General features: G+C 33.3%; 1 protein-coding gene across 1 annotated transcript in view; it reads right to left on the reverse strand.

The window, feature by feature from the left end:
- LOC142338688 (uncharacterized) overlaps positions 1 to 19,898 on the reverse strand; it is a 38,617-nt gene that overhangs the window by 2,875 nt on the left and 15,844 nt on the right. Inside the window, exons 2-4 of the mRNA XM_075388554.1 lie at positions 9,124 to 9,229; positions 4,514 to 4,589; positions 720 to 885 (exon numbers count right to left, since the gene is read on the reverse strand). Of these exons, the coding sequence (XP_075244669.1) occupies positions 720 to 885; positions 4,514 to 4,589; positions 9,124 to 9,229 (348 nt within the window). The remainder of the gene's footprint in view (positions 1 to 719; positions 886 to 4,513; positions 4,590 to 9,123; positions 9,230 to 19,898) is intronic.

Raw genomic sequence — 19,898 nt, forward strand, 5'->3', positions numbered from 1 at the left:
ATTTTTGTGTTTTCAAGTTGTAATGTCCTGGAAGTGCTGACGGTTTTTGCTCTAAAAAATTATTACTCAACAATATTGCGTACAGTTGAAATATAGATACAACTAAATCCGGAAAAAAAAAGTTAAATGAAAATCCATTTAGTAACAACCTACTTCTTAAGGTGAAAAGTTAACTTTATAGACATAATTTATTAAGTCCGAACTATATTCATTGGGTAAAAACGAAATAAGGCAAAATTGGACATGTAAAATTCAATTTAAAGGAATAATTGAGTCATGATTTGGATAAATTGAGTCATAACCAGTCATAACTACGTTCATTGGGTAAAATTAACGAAATAGAGTTTTTTTTTATATGACGAAAAACTTAAATGTGATTTGATTTCCTACAAAAAAAATGAAGCATCAAACTTAAATCAAGTTTTGGCTTCATGTACATTCCTCAAAAAAAACTACGATTGGTTGACGGTTCACATAAAACACTAAAGGGGTGTTCCAAAACCCGGTTATTGGAATGTTTCACCTAAAAAACAGCAGAAAAATTCTGTAGAACCTTTTTCAACTCACAAAATTGCATCACAGCTGATTTCAAGTCTGTTATTTCGATTGCTCTGCTGTCTTCTATAACTAAATGGGCAAAATGTAGCTGTATAGGTCTATATTGTTGTTACAATAGATGCTATGTTGATATATAGTCGAAAATTGCAAAATAAATTTACCTGCCAGGCATGAAGTTCGGTTCTTGGCCGTCTGTGGTAAAAAATTTCTCCAAGTGCAATTCGGGTGTCTGGTCCAAATATCCGTCTGAGTTGCTGAATATTACCATTTTCTGATGCTGGTAGGTACTTTTGTCCCCTTTAATTGACACAAAAATTTCGGCTTCCTCTGAAAAAAGTAGGCATTCCGAGCAACGGTCAACATCTGAGTCAAAGTTTTCTACAAATTGCAGATCTTTTTAATCAAAGAAAGTTTTTAAACAGTCTGACTCAGTTAATTTGAATGAAATAATCGAACGTACGAACCCTAAAAGCATGTAAATGTGCATCAATAAGGTCATTCGATTATCTAATCACCGTTTTCCATTTAGCGTGATTTCATGTTTTGTACATGTTTTAAATTTTATCTTTGACCCTTGATTTTCGAAAAATGGTTTCGAAGAACTTTTTGCAATTTTTAGGGGACCTTATTCCAGGATGAAGTGCGCGACCCAAGCCAGCCCTGATTAGACCGATATGGATAGTGATTTCGGGGTAACCGCCCGCGACTGCTCCACAGAGTCTGGCAGCACTGTTTACAGTCTGGATGGTCTGATCCAGAACCCAAAAACCATATACATTAATTGTCGTCTACTTTTCTGACAGAAATGAAAATTATACCAATGATTACTGCTACCAAAACAGTTGGTCAGGGTAAGCCCAGTGAGCAAACGCAGTCGGTCTGGCACCCCAACTGAGCAGCTCAAGTCAATATGGCATCTCCAGTGCACGATTCAAATCGATCTGGCACCACCAGAACAACCGATCTAATGCTAACTCTCTAATTTCCCCAGTCTATGCAAATGAACTCAAGACAACAGCATACTGGGGAATGTTTGAAAAGTTCGGGTTGATGATAAGGAATTGTTCTGAGATGGGTTCTGGGTTCTGGAAAACTACCTATAATTTGACATGAAAGCTTTACGTTTCACAACAATTCGTGGTTGAACTCTCCTTGCACGGCTTGATCAGATTTTCTTTAATGAGAGAAATAAAGAAGTAGTTCTTAATTTCATGAATGGACTCACTGGCCTACATTAGCGAATTCATTTGCCTAAGACCAAAGCTCTAATCCATTTTGCCAAAAAGTGAATTTAGACTCTTATAAAAAAAAAAGCACGATTAATTGTAGTATAAAAATTCATAGGGGGTTGGTAAGCATCTGAAATCTACTGAATTGTGCGAAAGTTACGTAGAATGTTGAAATACGTAGAAGTTTAGTAATGACAATCGCACCTATTTTTTCGTTTTCTGTTTTTCTTTTGAAGTTGTCAAACACTGTTCGCAAAAAGCGTTTACAATGTCGCTCATCAAAATCTGCGCCATGAAGAATACATGAGGACCAATTTAAGCGCAGAGAACAGTAGGATGTGTCCAATTGTGGATTGTTTCAAATAGTAAACAAAAACAAAATGTGCTTGCTTATTGACTTTCGTAACAATCCCTATATTCTACTTGCTGGTACAAAAACTCTCCATTTTTGACCTTATGGAAACGATGACTATGCTTTTGACAAATTAATTGGGATGAGTGCTTCTATAATATTGCTGAAACACTTGAAAGCCAAAAAACACGGTCTCCTGGCTGCTCAGAATTTGTTCAATTCCCATATTGACAGCAGTTATTATCGAGTTTAATTCTTAGAGAACAAATATAAAATTGTTGCTACACAATCAAAAAATCAAAAAAAAAACTGAAAAATTGGAATTTGGGTGTAGCTGTTGACATTCAGCACTTACCTCTACAGGTAATAAATCAATGGATGACCAAAAGTTTGATTTCGATGAAGTTGGTTTACCCGTAAATCATTGTTCGTTTTTTGCGAATTTGCTAATCGAATAATCTCCGAACTCAATCAACACATGAGATCATGACTCGGGATTTTTCAGTCACCAACTGTTACCAAACTTGCGACCTTGGTTTCGCTAACGCCTATTTATTTGCTCAACTTAAAGTTTTTTGCACACCCTACCACTCCTTGGTCGGCAAATTTAGCCGCGAGATATGCCTAAGAGGAATGCAATTTACGGCATACGAAAAAAGTTCGTTTCAATGGACTCTGATGAGGCAACTGACCTTAAAAAATATTGCGGGCAAAAGCTCATTACTCACCAGCTGTGCCATGGATCACAAAAAATTAGAATTATTTACTATGAGCATGCTGACACTCCGGAAGAAACCATCGGTAGTAACGCTAATGACCTCAGGTTATGCAAATGGACTCAAGATAACAGCATATAGTGGAACCTTTGAGAAGATCAGGTAGGTGCTAAGGATTTTTGTGAGATGGGGAATGAATGGGTTCTGGAGAACGTCCGAAAATTTAACGTTATAGCTTCACGTTTCACAAAAACTCCTGGTTCATCCTACACTGCTCTTCCAATCATATCTTGTTTAATGACAGTAATAAAAGAGTTGATGTCATTTTCAGGAATGCATTTACAGGCGACTACATTAACAAACCCAGTTGCCTAAAACAAAAGCTCTAATGCATATTGTCAAAACGTAAACTTATTCTCTTATAAAAAAAAAGCACTGTTGATTGTAGTGTTAAATTTCATAAGATGTAAGTAAGCATGTGGAGTCTCTTAAATCCTGTAAAAGTTACGTATGATGTTGTAATCATATTTTTTACATAGTTAAATACCATATTTTTTCAATTCCTTTTTCTTTGAGGTTGTCAGAGACTGTCCGCAGAGGGCGTCACCAAGGCCGCTCGTTAGTATCTGCGCCATTAAGAACACTTGAACACCATTCGGTCAGACCACAATATAAGAGTAGAGAACCGTAGGGTGGTGTCCGACAACTATTGTTTCAAATAGGTACTACAAATAAAAATGCTTGTTGATTTTCACAAAAAATCACTATATTCTACCTGATGGTATGTAAACCTCTCCATTTTGGCATTTATACAAAAGGTAGCTAAAATTAGCTCGATGACGATTTTGACTGGTATTATCCAACTGCTGACGAGTTCAAAAACTTGTTGCTGAGTCCAATTCAGACAAAAGTTTTGTTGAGCAACAATTGTCTTCCATTGCAACCACCCAAAACGTAAAACACATGACAGCCACCAGACCCGACTTCAGACCTGCTCAGAATTTAAACGATTCCACATTAGCTGCAGTGATATTGTCGATATTGACAGTATAGTGACATATCTGGTTCGATGCCGGAAAACAATGCAGTCCACATGACCCGTATATTAACTTTTAGGCAGCAGAAGATAGAAAAAGGGAACCGAAAAACCAATCTGTGAAACTGCAAAACGTTATTAATCTAGCTAATTTAGTTTAATACCACGATAAGCTAACTACTCTCAAAACTGAACAAGTATTGATTTAGCACAGAGTGCGAAATTTGGTTTGGAAATAATTTGTTTGATTGTTTTGAAGGCGCAAAGGTGATCAAAGATAGTACTGGCCTAATTGGAAGTAGAAATATTAGAAATATTTCATCCCGCCTATCATGATCCCACTTAACAACCACCAGCTATTTTCCATCCACTAGCTATCTTAGATATCGTATGATAACCCCCCTCCCTTCTCAACTCTTTTAATATATACTACTTACTATTATATACACTATAATATATAAATAATCCCATTTGAAATGTTTTTCACTCAGGTATGAAGATTATAAAAACGAATCTGCTTGATGTAACGAGTAAAGTTGCTCAGTTCATTTGAATGTTGATTTAGGCCTTGAATAGGACGGTTAGCAATCTGAAAACTGCGTTACAGTAAAATTTTACTAACTGAGTGTGTGGGATAGGGTGACAACCTCCGTTTTGATATTCTGATTGCATGGAAAGTCGATGCCATTCACATACATCTGCACAATCAAAACGAACAGTTAGAACCCATAAGAATGCGACAAGTTATTAAAATCACAACATCCAATATTGTCGTCTTTGAAAAATTAATAAATAATTTTTAAAGAATAAACTTTTAGTGTCCTAGAAAGCGTAAAACAGTTAGATGGTTTTTAAGAGATTTATAAATTCTGATTACATTACTAGCCCTTAACAGGTACAAATTTTTGCGAGCAAAATTACTCACTTTTGTAATCTCATTTCACTTTTCTTATCCTATTAAACTTTACGTGCGAAACGTACTTACAAACTTCGAGGATGAAAAGGTGGTGCCCAATATTGAAATTTCAGTCACTGTAAGTTAAAAAGTTGAATCAATTTTTAGCCGCAACATACTTTTTGCGGAATCTCATTCCGAAAACAAAAGAAACATTATTTGTGCGGCAGATTAATTGCAGTATAATCCCTCATTTCAGTAATCTTGAAGGATTAAATCTTGAAAGATTTAAAAATTTGTGAGATGCGCTTACAGTCGAACTTAACTATAATCATTTCTTAAACATTTCTTTGAAAGTCTTTTTTTCCATTTTTGGCTATTTAATTGCGGTATGAAAACTACTTACACATAATTTAAGTGCTTTCCACATTGGGCGTCAAAAGACGAGAGGAGATGCCAGTATTCGTTGTAAATAGTTTTTGTTTTGCTACCATTGGACGCTAGTAATGCATCGCTCAGGCAGCAACTTTTCTGTTTAAATTGTGGACTGATGAGATTGTATTAGAAACATATGGGTAATTTGGGACGATTAACTTGAAAAGCAGTGAGAAAAATTGAATTACTAACCTAGCAAGTCATAAAAATAAGCAGTTCTGTATTCTGCCACAAATTAATACCTTGTGAAAACTTTTGTGCCCTGTAAGTGTTTATATGAAGCACCTGGGCAAAAATCAGAGTGGTCAGTTATTAAAACATTTGCGAAAAAAAACAATTCTGAAACTTTTTTAGCGGCAAAAACAGCAACAATTTTGTCGGCATTTAGTTTAATATAAACAGTCTATGAATTGTTGTTTGATCATTGAGAACCCAATAACACTTTCATAGCAATGCGTTTTTTATTAGTTAAAATTTTTAAGAAAAGGCCATTGAACAAAGGGGAACGGAAAAATGTAAAAAAATTTAAACATTCAAATCTAAGTTTCATTAATCAGCTTCGTGTTATACTAATGTGTGGTCAATATCATAAAAAAAGATTTCATCACGTTTAATTTTAGAAATTTTTCAGTTCTCGAATTTTGTTTTGTTTTGGTTCCCGATTCGATTTCTGTTCCCGACTTCGTTGTGCTGGCTCTCGCATAAAAGCCATGTATTTTATTACATCTGACAAAGATTGGTAAATTTGGTCATAAAATTTATATTTCCATTCAATTAATTTGCATGATGTTTGACCAATTCATCGAAGACAATGTACGGTTTTTTGCCAAAATGTTTTAGGCCGAAAAGAATGCGTTCAAAGCAAAAATATTAGAAATTGTTTCCTAACACCCGAGGAACAAAATTATCTAAAATAGGCCTCCCAACACTACTAAATAAGTTTGTATTATTGTAATGGCTAGTTCTAGCTATTATTATGCTTCACAACTCACAACCAGAAGAAACATAATCACAATTTACTCATTACTCATTTCAACAAAAAAATTTTGCACAGGTGATTAAAAAAATTGGTTTTTGAGATTGATTAACTACAAAGGTCCTCCAGGATAAACATTTTAACAATTTGAGTCACAGTGTTGCAGAATTATACTTAAATGAAGGTCGACTGAGTTTGCCCCTATGGATTTTTGACTTCTCGAAAAATGTTGCATCACATAACTCAGTATAGTACTATAATTCATTGAAATGGACAGCATTGGACAACATTTCAAAGAATTATATCCAAATACAAACCAATCAAGACACAAGATGAGCATAATTGCACTTCAAGTCTGCACCCACATATGCAAAATTATTGTAACAAATCCAAAATTATGTTGATTTCATCTTGACCAAGATTATTTTAAAAAATGAGTTTGTAATAAAGGGTAAAAACATCTTAACTATCTTTATGGTAAATCTCTCTTATTTTTGATATATGTGCTTTAACTGGTTGGTAACCAACACTTTGAAGATGTTGGGGCAATAAAATCAGTTGTTTTGGCCACGATATGCTTTTTTATCAAAAAGTTAGCTAATGATTTATGTAGCTTTGAAATTTTTAAGTTTGAGTTGAATTTTTCGTGTCTTATGCTTCAAATGTCTCAAAGCGCTAATCTTTGAAATGGGAACTTTGCACTAATACTTTTTGACTTTTTTAAACTCAAAATTTCATTTTGCGTGTTCATCAAACACACGAAAGTTAATGAAACACAGGCTGTAACTTAGTACTGCAGGTATGAGCTGAGTTAGTTTAACCTCAAAAATAATAATTTACTTTTGCTGCGGTATGACTGGTTTTGTGGTCTGGTTTTTATTCCAAAGTTTTTGTCTCGATTAATAAAAAAACCCTCTGCCAGAAATGGCATGACAAATAATTGAGAATTTTTAGCCCGCTTTACTGAACATCTGCAATTCTCCCCTGTCCATTTTTTTTTTCATGCTGCCGTTCAGTTTAACCGAAAATTTCTCATTTGAATATTATCTGACCAAAACACAAAGCTTGCTCGATAGAAGTTGAGCCCAAAATTCTACTACACAATGTAGTTTGCCAGTGCATTCAACAAATTCAACAACTGGGGCTTTTTAGATGCTTCAAGCTTAACAAATCATAAGTATGAGCTATGTCAAACTTCTAATCTTTCTGGATTTAAATACCACCTGATTAAGACGCTAATTTTAATGTTAAAATTACTTTTGAGTAAAAGAGTTGTGTGCATAAATCAGATACAATAAGCGTTAGAAAATCAGTATTTTTGTCAATTTTCCAAATTTCTCTTAAGTTGGAGTTAATATTTGATGAACGAATTCGGCCTTGGTGCATGCTTTAATATATTCGGAAACAAAACAAGAAACTGATATGAACCTCAAAGACTTTTTATCAGTTATCTTAATGACAAGATAGTGCTCGACCAAAAAACCCCGCAATACGAAAAAAAACGGCGTGGCAAACAAAATGATTCAAAGTCCTCTAAAACCAAATTCATATCCCAGTTTTATCACCTAAAGTTTTTCAATAATGTCTCAAATTCTAATGATATTTCATATTATTTTGAAACTTTTTCTCTGACTTTTGAACAATATAATGTTAAATTAGTTCTCAGCACCTACACGATTTAATAATTAAGGCAGTATTATTACTTGCTCATAAAAAATAAAATAGTTTTCTGCAGAACTAAATTTGTTCCGCAGACTAAGCTGAGAAAGCAACTTAGTGGCAAGTGAGTTTTCTCAGATTTTTGTTCAACGACTCTCACGAAAAATATAAATAAAAAAATATGAGGTGAAAATAATTTCATGCAAAGAAAAAAATAAGGGCGCAAGTTGGTTACATTACAAATTACTCAATTCCATTCTTACCCAAAGCCATTTTACCCAATGCCATTTTAGCGAACCTGCCATTTTACCCATTACCGTTTTACCCATTGCCATTTTACCTAACCTGCCATTTTACCCATTACCGTTTTACCCATTGCCATTTTACCTAACCTGCAATTTTACCCAACCTGCCATTTTACCCAATGCCATATTACCCAATGCTAACTTACTCAATGTTCTTTGATCTATTCGTTCAATTATCCGATGTTCGGCTGTGATAGTTTCACCTCAAGTCCCGCGGACCATCTAATTATGTAGTCGGCTAATTAGTCGTTCTGCAATTAAAACAATAGGGTAAATTAAAGTTGGCAATGGTAAAATGGCATTGGGTAAAACGGTAGGTTGGGTATAGTGGTATTAATTAACATGGCATTGTATAAAATGGAATTGGGTAAGAAGTCCTGACACCGCACAAATCTACATTTGACCTTAAAGACTCAAATTCTTAGCAGTGCGCAGACGCATCTAGCGAGGAAGAACGAAAGGACACCTCTAAGAATAACGCGGAAAATGAAAAATGTCAACGTTATAAATTACATGAGTAAAATTTGAATTTTAGGAGTTGTCTTTTAGTTTTAAGAGTTTTAGTTTTTCTCTGAATTTAGGCTGAGCAGTCTAAAATATTTTTATGGTTTTTCACTGGGCATACTTGTGGAGTCTTATATTTGAAATTGACTGATTCAGTACTGGTTTTTCATGTTAGTATTAAAATTTACAGTTTCAGTAATGGAATATTATTATTATTATTAAATTGACTTGGTACCCGCTATGCGGGAATCACTTTGTGAATTAATTACAAAAACAGAACCCATTAACAGGATACTGATAGTATTTAAAGTTCACGATACTCTGAGTGATAAGTTTGCGATAATGTCTGGCTGTGTATATTTTATCAATGTTGACCCCAAATGGTACAAAAATACAAAATTTAAAATTTCTTTTGATAAATCAATTCTAAGACGAGATTTTACAATAATAATACTTACGCTCGTTAAAACCCAGTCTCGCGCGTCATCATTATAGTCATGGCTGACATCAATCTTAGTCACATGTTTAAACCATCTGTCAGAATAAACCACAAATTTGTACGGTCTAAAATAGAAAAAATCATAATTTGATGAACAAGTTTGGATGTGAAATAAAAAAGAAACCCCAGATTATTGTTCCAGACCAATATTACCTCTGATTAGACCATCCCAGACCAGAGTGAAGCTTGGACCATATGGTCCCAGACAAAAAATATTTTCGCCGAAGAGCGCTCATTGTTCAGATTTTCACGAGACCTTGGTTTATTTTCAGACCATTTTCAGACGTTCATGCGGTCGAAAGCAACTCAGATTAGGCCAACATATTTTTAATATATGACCATAATGCGTTAATAAATGCTTTGGTAATAGTTTTTGCGACAGTTATTGGCTTTGAAAGGTTTTCAGTAGTCTGTTCTGTTTGATGGGACAAAAGATATGATAAGAGTTTCTAATAAGTCTTTCTTGCTTTTGTGCTGTTTTCGGCCAATTTCGCAGACCCCTTAAATCCACGCAATTCAAAATAAAAACATACTGGACAACAGTTGAGTAACTTTCTCTGCGTCTGTCTTTTTCTACGAAACTTGATACACCTTGATAAGACATACATGATCTTGACATCTCTTGCAAAACTTGAAATACCAACATTTCATGATAAATCTTGATAAGGATTTGGTAAGATCTTATCAAGATAAATTAGGAAAATTTCCTGACAGCTTTTGATAAAATCTTGACAAATCTTGATAAAAAATTTTTATCTCTTATCAAGATGTATCAAGTTTTGATTCGCTGGGAGTATCTGATTAGATTTTCGTGGGTAAATGACAATCTCTAATCCGGTTTTCGTGCGTTCGAAGTAGCGGTCTCAAATCAAACCTGACGCTCAGTTAAATGTACAGAAAATCATTACGCGTTATTTGACCCTAAACGAATTTTGCTGCCCTACGGGGGGGGGGGGTCGTGAACACCACTTGAGAGATTGTGAAATCTACTTGCTAATTTTCGTAAGTAGATTTCACGCGGACTCTGGTTACTTATTGAGCTGGACATTTTGAAACGCAGCTTTGTTAGTACTGTAAAAATCTCAGTGTAATTTAAATTCACAATTTAAGCATAGTTCACGCGCACGAATCTTGAACAACCTCAGTGTACAAAACTTTATCTAATAACAAAATTTATTACCTTAAGTGAACTTGAATAGACTAATTTCACGAATTTCCCTCATTGAACAGATTTTAAAATTTAGTTACCTTAATTTATTCTCAAAAATCTGCTTACATAAAAGCTGTAAATACCAGCGGCATGGACATTAATTACACCAAGCGTGATTTTCAATTACTTTAAGTGTGGTTTTTAATTCCAAAGCACGCGGAATCTAATTATCTTAAGTCTTTAAAAGTACTTACGTTTCGAGCGTGAAATCTACTTTTCTTAAGTGTTTTCGAAATTGCTTTGTTGTCAACCCCTCTATAACGGTTTTCCGGTTATACGCTTCAAAACTCGATGAAAAAGCTTCTTCACAAGAGGCCATTAGGAATACGTGTATAAAGGTTGTTTATGAATTCCACCTAAAAATGAATGCAAACTTGCTAGCAAAATTTAGGGTCACATAAAGCTGTTTTATAAGAGGAACTTAAGTTTGGTAGCACATTTTGGGATATGGGCAGATCGTAAATTTTATCAAAAAACTGAAAATTATCCCAAAGAATTTTTAAAGTTTTTGGCAGTACTTTTTTATTTATGCACATTAATTTGCAGCAGACAAATATCAGATTGTTCCAAAGGTTGTTTTTTTGTACAAAAGTTTGGTAGAATAGTTATTTTCTAGTAACTGTTTCAGCACGACGTTTCTAGATTAAGAAATCTATGACTATCAATTAGTTTCTCTTTCTTTAAAGCGAATCCAAAGTTAAAGAAGGCTTTGGTCTCAAATGCAATTCTTGTTGATTTCAATCATAAATTTTGAAAGCAACTTGCGTCATTTGAATTGTTTTTCATATATAGACATTTATTCATTGTAAATGTAACGGCTGCTTTCCTGTCAATGACAAGGAAAGTTTTATACCACCCTGTTCGTCTTTAGCGGTTTACAAGCTGTCGGGATACTAAGTTGTGCAGTTCGCTTTTGTACCTATATATACGCTATTCTGTAAATTACCGTTGCATTAAACGTTTTTTTAAGAGTCCAAATAACTAATCGTTCAGCTTTGCTGAATAATCAAATCAATTGCTGGAACTACTCAGTAAGTTCCAATTAAATAATCAAATAATTTTTCTGAGTTTGGTTAACAACTCAATAATTCAAGGTGGTGCTTTTCAAACCACAATTTGTGTCCCTATAGGTTGCTCACTGTTTATATTTATAAACGAATCTAAGGGGGGTACATTCGGTTTCAGAATAGAACACAATTCACAGAGCAGAACCCGTCTTTTGCCGTAAGCGGTCTTGAATTGTTGGTCAAAACAGAGGTCCTTCGTTAGTCACTGGGGCCGAAGCCATAGAGACGACGTAGCATCTAGGTTTTTGGTTTGGAAAACTCAAGTCTGTGAACTGAAAATCTATCTTTTACCGCTTATTACTTTCAACGAACTGATTATAAGTCGTTCTTCTGGTCAAAGAAAAGGAATTTTTGTCACCCTAATGTTCAGCTATCAGAGGTTCTTTAATTTCCTTTCTCTCAAGTTACTCAAACTTTCAAGACCAAATCGATGATAAGATAAACTACAAGTTTCACGTTAGCAAGACACAGAATTTTACTGCTCAATTGAGATTTTTAGGCAAACTGAATTTCCTTGTGAAAATAGTTTTCTTAGTTTTTTCAAAGCCAACCTGACTGCAACTAATAAATCTTGTGTTCTGCTGAAGCTAGAGCTCCCGTTTTTCCACAAAACTGAACCCGGTTTCTATGATCTCAACAAAGCTCAGGCTTAATTTTCTGATTCATCACAGCAATCTGCGAAGCACGCACACTTACTTTTGCTAAGCTTTGAAGTGTGTGGAATCAGATCTACGCGGAATTTCCCGAGTCTTAGTTCTTTCGCTTTACTTCTGTGTAAGTGGCAGCAGCTGTGATTATTTAGAAAAATCAAACTAACACTTCGTTGTTACCAGGTGTAAAGCGTAATTGTGGTATACAGCAGTTTTAGTGACCTCGCTTTGTTAAGACTTTAACCCGGTCAGCCTGTTCGCACGTTTGGGGGCTCTTTTTACACGTTTACAAATGTATGAAATTTAGAAACAGAATATGTCGACATAAATATTGTTTTAAAGAAACAAATGTTTTGAGGAAATTATTAATGCTCGGCCTTCACAGTAAATACTATCGAATAATATAACTGTTGAAATCCAAATCGGATGGTTCATATTTGCATACTGTCAAACTATTTTTACCCGACCATTGTTGACTCAAGACCCACCCGAGTTGAAATCAACCCGCCCCTCCCATGATTATCCCCAAACTGATGCATGAGTAGGGGGTAATTGTCTATGGGGGGTAAAACGATGTAAGGTTCGGGGGTGATTTCCAAAAAAAACGTATAAGAATCCAAAAAAAAACGTATAAGAATAAGAGGGTAACTTTAGGGCTTCAGGGGGGGGGGGGACGATGAAAGATTAAGGGGTACTGGGGGTAATGGTGGATGATTTTTAGATTTTACCCTCCAAAATATACCCCGCGAAAGGATGTAAGAATGGGGGGTCTTCATTTCAGGGGGTAAAATGATGTAAGATTAGGGGATAATGATGAGTAATGGGGGGTTTGAAATTTTACCCCCACCCCCAAACAAAAAATTATCATCCAAAAAGATTAAAGGTAAGACCGTAATTTTAGGGATTAAAACGATGTGAGATAAGAGGGGTTATGAGTAGTGGTTAAAACAGGGATAGCAACCACCAGTAAAATTTGACCCTTTCTCCTAACGCTAATCGCGCATGTCGAATCGGGCCAAATTTTACTGCTTGTTGCTATCCCTGTTTTATCCACTACTACATTTTCACTCTAAGTCAACATTAAATTATGAAATGGCTTATTTTTAAAAAAAAATATTAAGCTCGTTTGTAAATTCGCCGATACATATTCACTCAAAATCTATCTTTTTTTGTCTCACTTAGTATCGAGTAAACTATCCTCGTAACAGCCAGTAGCTTGTAACACCCAGTAGCTTGCAACAACGAGTAGCATGGTAACAACCAGTAGCTTGTAATAACCAGTAGCTCGTAACAAAAAAAGGCATTGGAACAACCACTAGCAGTTAACTCCAGTAACTAATCTTTATTCTGATTGGCTGGGCAGTAACGCGTAACAGGTTACTTCACAAAGAATGTTCTAGAAAGATTCTCCATGTGGGGACCTTTATTCTCCACGGCAATTTTTGGCTATTCACCATGGCTTACGCTTGGCTACACAAAAGATAGAAGATAGCTCTTTTGAACAATAACATTTATTAAACAAGCATAATTAAGGCATACGAACTAAATACCAAAACTTGGACATAAAACATATGGATTTTTAGCATTAACTGAAGAACTAAGAAAGGTATCGAATTCAAACTTTGTGAATGGAAAACTATTAGTTGGATACACACTCTGTAGGGGAATGAGGGCTGTACGCCAAGGAGGTGGAGTGGGGCTAGCTTTTTAATTCTATAACCAATCTTAATATGTGGGGAAAATTTTCAAATGTAAATAGCTCCAAAACTGTTAGTTCAAAATTGAGCAAACTTGGCAGTGACTACCACAGGCCTATATTATAAGACATGCAAGAGGAAAGAACCAAATCGGACGGATACTTATCGAGATAATGAGATTTAATTTTCAGTTTGCAACCAAATTTAGTAATGAATGTTATCTTCTCTTCCAAATAAATCTTCAAAAATAAGTTCTATGACTCCAGTGTTATGGTCATTGACATAAATGCCGGAATGGTAAACTCGAATATACCCCTATGAATATTCACCAGATTCATGGAGAAAAACTAAAGCTATTTTAAGCATTTCTCACAAATTTCTTTCAGTTTTGCAACACATTTGAGTTATAGTCTAACTAATTCACATTTGAGTTATAGTCTGACTTGATGTACTATTAGTGGTTGCTAAATATGAAAGAAAGCTAATTTTACATATTTTTTTCATATTAAAAAATTAATTTTTTCCAGAAAACAAAAAGTTATAAAATTTCAAAATAAGAGTGAAATCCCTCTTTTAAGAGCGAATCACTCTTTAAGAGCAAAACTGCACCTATCGGATTGATGCCCCAGTACAAAATCACTATTTATCGCGCTTAATGAGTAAAGTCTCTCTTTTTTAATTAATTTTTAAAGTTATCTAAATTTTTTAATAAATTTTTCTTTTTTTTATTTTTCTATATTTTTTTAGTTTAAATTATCAATACCCTTCAATAAATTTATATTCTCTTTTACTTTTTCTATATTTAATCCATTATTAATAAGAAATGATACAAAATTATAATATTTACAAGAACAACTTTCCACGGTAACAACAGATCTGTGAAACAGTTCCACTGATCCGGGAACCAGCTCCGCTGATCTCGCAGTTAAATTTCTACTAAATCCTCTAGTTAATTCTACATCTGGATGTTGTTTTTTTACATGAGCTCTTATCCCATCATATCTCAAAACAGAAGGACAACATAGACAATAAACTTTAGCTGAAGAACAATTTCTACATGTATACTTACTCTCATCAGTTGTCGGTTTTACAGAATTATAATTATTAAAATTTCTAGTTAAGACTTTGGTGTTAAAGTTAGAGTTAGAGTTAGAGTTAGAGGTAATGCTAGAGTTAGAGTTAGAGTTATAGTTAGAGTTAGAGTTAATGCTAGAGTTAGAGTAAGAGTTAGAGTTAGAGTTAATGCTAGAGTTAGAGTTAGAGTTAGAGTTAGAGTTAGAGTTAATACTAGAGCTAGAGTTAATACAAGAGCTAGAGCTAATAATAGAGCTAGAGTTAGAGTTATTTCCAGATTCATCTTTAAACGAACAATGAGTTTTCATACAAATACCATTTAATGTTTTATCACCACATGCACATTTACTAATTTCATTTTCATGATATATTGAATAATGAAAAGCTAAAATAAAAGGGAGTGCACATTTATGACTACACTCTAAACATTTTATAGCCATTTATAATTGGTCAAAATCTGCCAAGCAGATTCACTGATCCGCGAATTTAGCCAATATCTCAACAAAAATCTTTAGTATTATCTTTAGACAGGATACACTTAGCTAAATAATCCTTCCCTAACGTATTGAGTGTATTAGTTTTATATCTTCTATCTAAAATCACTTCAAGGTCTAATGCTTTTTAATCTCTTACAAAATTTATAATTTTTTCTCTAAATTCTTCATTTTTTACATATAGTTTGTTTTAATATTTTTGTCCCTTTCTATTTAAAGTTCCCATCTCTTCATCTATATATTTTTCTTGTAGCTTTTCCATTGTATTAGCAAAGCTACTTTGTAGATCATCTGCGAACTAACTTTCTTCGTGGTTCTCCGACGAGTTTTGCTCATGGTTCTCCAACATGCTGTGCTCATCTTCTCCGCATCCAAAGTTAAACAATGTACTTGCTCTATTCAATATATTACTTGCACTCGTTGCCACATGTCCAGCAGTTTTTACTGTTGTATCAGGATTCATGTAATTATATATCATAAAACATGTACCTATAATTCCTAGAATAGTTGATGCTAACCTAAAACCATCAGCTTTAACCATTTCTTGTGTTAAAACATCATTCTGTTTTTTAATATCTTTTAATGTAAGAAGTTTATTAAAGTAGAACTGATAATTATCATGATTAATCGTATTTCGATCTGTAGCATTTATCATGAGTGGTTTCATTATTGCTATAAGTCTATTTTTGTCTTCATTTTCTAATTTATCTTTTAAACTAAGTGCTATTCAATCAAGGAAACCAACTCTCGAGCCATGTATCATAGTTCTTTTCTTATCAATAATAATAAAAGTAATCTCTTTCCTATTATGTTTAATTATGCCATAACGAAGTTCATCTGACATTCCATCTGTACAATTATAATAGTTACTATGTAACTCACTAAATATTTTATTGAGCTTATGTTCACATTTATATATTTCATTAAAATTTTTAAATAGACCAGCTCCATTATAAGTTGTTAAATAAATAGTATCACAACTCATTCTTGCTGTATTAATTATTTGAGCTGGTTTATGACACATTAAAATCATTTGAACATTATAATGTCTTCCTTCTGTGACATAATAAGCTATATCCTTATTGAACTTATCACCCATATCATCAAATACTATTACACTATGTTTGAATTTATACTTATTTTTTTTATGTGATCATGTTTATATCACATGTATTAAATACAATATAAAACTCCCCAGTCTCAGAATCTATCCAATCTCTATCATCTTTACACACTACAATTATATTTTTAGTTTGATCAGTGAAACTGCTTCGCAGATCAGTGAACGAACTTTGTTCGTGGTTTACCAAACTGCTTCGCAGCTCTTGGTCTTGGTCTTGGTTTTGGTTTTGGTTTTGATCGGTGTAACCGCTTTGCGGATCTAAGTATAATTTTAAATATTGTCTAATAAAAAATGTTTTACCTGTTCCAGTTCCACCATAAACAATAGTATGTAATGGTGACTTTTCATATTCAAATCTAACTAGACTCTTATTTATAAATCCAACAAAGGTTTCTTCTAGTTTTGCATACTTACTTGGTTTTGAATCAGATATTATTTAACAAATTCCCATCAAGAAAATAAAAATTATAACTGCGCTACCTGTCTCCATTTTTATACCTATTAAAAAACCTTATCCTAACTTTTGAGGAATTCAATAATAAATTTATTTTTGATGATAATGCTATGAGTGATATCAGAATAAAAGATATAGGAAAAGATATAAGTCGAACACCAATTGAAATAGTGATGAGAGATCAAAGTCCTAAAACAATCAGGGAACCTGCTTCGCAGATCTGTGAACCTAACGTCAACATTATTGTAAATTTACATCCAACTGATGGTGCACATTGGGTTTTAGTTATAAGAAGTGAAGGTGGTCCAACATATTACTTTGATAGTTTTGGTGTTGAGACCCCACCATTATTTTTAGAAGAATATGTTGATCTAGGCTCTAATGAGAGAATACAACAATATGATGAATCTTATCGTGGTGCATAATCTCTATACATGATCTATCTTATTGATAGAGGATTTAGAATTAACAATGCTTTGAATATTCTTGTTAATCAATGTGAATATCCAGTATAATGTAATGAGTGTTTTTGTTAAGGTTATAGTAAAGATCTACGAAGTAGCTTTGCTAATAATGATAGTGATTATTAATAAGTTCCCATCTCTTCATCTATATATTCTTCTTGTAGCTTTTCTATTGTATTAGCAAAGCTACTTTGTAGATCATCTGCGAACTAAATTTCTTCTTGGTTCTCCGACGAGCTTTGCTCATGGTTCTCCAAAATGCTTTGCTCATCTTCTCCGCATCCAAAGTTAAACAACGTACTTGCTCTATTCAATATATTACTTGCACTCGTTGCCACATGTCCAGCAGTTTTTACTGTTGTATCAGTTTTTACTGTTGTATAAAATTATATATCGTAAAACATGTACCTATAATTCCTAAAATAGTTGATGCTAACTTAAAACCATCAGCTTTAACCATTTCTTGTGTTAAAACATCATTCTGTATTTCAATATTTTTTAATGTAAGAAGTTTATTAAAGTAGAACTGATAATTATCATGATTATTAGTATTTTTATCTGTAGCATTTATCATGAGTGGTTTCATTATTGCTATAAGTTTATTTTTGTCTTCATTTTCTAATTTATCTTTTAAACTAAGTGCTATTAAATCAAGGAAACCAACTCTCGAGTCATGTATCATAGTTCTATTCTTATCAATAATAATAAAAGTAATCTCTTTCCTATTATATTTAATTATGCCATAACGAAGTTCATCTGACATTCCATCTGTACAATTATAATAGTTACTATGTAAATCACTAATTTTTTATTGAGGTTATGTTCGCATTTATATATATCATTAAAATTTTTAAATAGACCAGCTCCATTATAGGATGTTAAATAAATAGTATCACAACTCATTCTTGCTGTATTAATTATTTGAGCTGTTTTATGACACATTACAATCATTTGAATATTATAATGTCTTCCTTCTGTGAAATAAAAAACTATATCCTTATTTAACGTATCACCCATATCATCAAGTACTGGTACACTATCTTTGAATTTAGACTTAATTTTTGATGTGACCATATTTATATCACATGTATTAAATCCAATATAAAACTCACCAGTCTCAGAATCTATCCAATCTCTATCATCTCTACATAATATGATTATAATTTTAGCTTAATCTGTGAAACTGCTTCGCAGATCAGTGAACGAATTTTTTTCGTGGTTTAACAAACTGCTTCGCAGATCTTGATCTTGGTCTTGGTTTTGGTTTTGGTTTTGATCGGTGTAGCCGCTTCGCGGATCTAACTTTAATTTAAATTATGTCTAATAAAATATGTTTACCTGTTCCAGTTCCACCATAAACAATAGTATGTAATGGTGACTTTTCATATTCAAATCTAACTAGACTCCTATTCATAAATCCACCAAAGCTTTTTTTCTAGTTTTGTATACTTACTTGGTATTGAATCATATATTATTTAACAAATTCCAATCAAGAAAATAAAAATTATAATTGCACTACCTGTCTCCAATTTTATACCTATTAAAATATGCTTATCCTAATTTTTTGAGGAATTCAATAATAAATTTAATATTGATAATAATGCTATGAGTGATATCAGAATAAAAGATATAGGAAAAGATATAAGTCGAATACCAATTGAAATAGTGATGAGAGATCAAAGTCCAAAAACAATCAGTAAACCTGCTTCGCAGATCTGTGAACCTAACGTCAATATTATTATAAATTTACATCCAACTGATGGTGCACATTGGGTTTTAGTTATAAGAAGTGAAGGTGGTCCAACGTATTACTTTGATAGTTTTGGTGTTGAGACCCCACCATTATTTTTAGAAGAATATGTTGATCTAGGCTCTAATGAGAGAATACAACAATATGATGAATCTTATCGTGGTGCATAATCTCTATACATGATCTATCTTATTGATAGAGGATTTAGAATTAACAATGCTTTGAATATTCTTGTTAATCAATGTAAATATCCAGGAATATATAATGAGTGTTTTTGTTTTGGTTATAGTAAAGATCTACGAAGTAGCTTGCTAATAATGATAATGTTAATGATAATGTTAACGATAATAACAATGGCAATGATAATGTTAATGATAATGTTAATGATAATTTTATTTATCCATTTGATGAAAAACATCAAAGGGTAAACCTAAAAGCAAAGAATATCTGCGAACAGACTCCGTCTGTGGTAAACCAAGCAGTTATACTGATCCACGTAGTGGCAACTTCGTTGATCTTAGTAACAATACCTCTGTAAATAGAAATGAAGATCTACAATCATGGCTAAATGATGATAATAAAATTACAGAAGCTACACTCCTAGAGAACTTTAGATGTATAATATCTGGTCCTAGTTAATGCGGTAAGACATTCTTATTAAAAAAACTAATTCTGGCTAGAATATACTTTGATAAACTATACATTATTGGTCCTACTGGTGATCGATATGAAGTTGTGGAGAGTTATAATC

The sequence above is a fragment of the Convolutriloba macropyga genome, chromosome 4, assembly GCF_964194025.1.
Source record: "Convolutriloba macropyga chromosome 4, txConMacr16.3, whole genome shotgun sequence".
Lineage (NCBI taxonomy): Eukaryota > Metazoa > Xenacoelomorpha > Acoela > Convolutidae > Convolutriloba > Convolutriloba macropyga.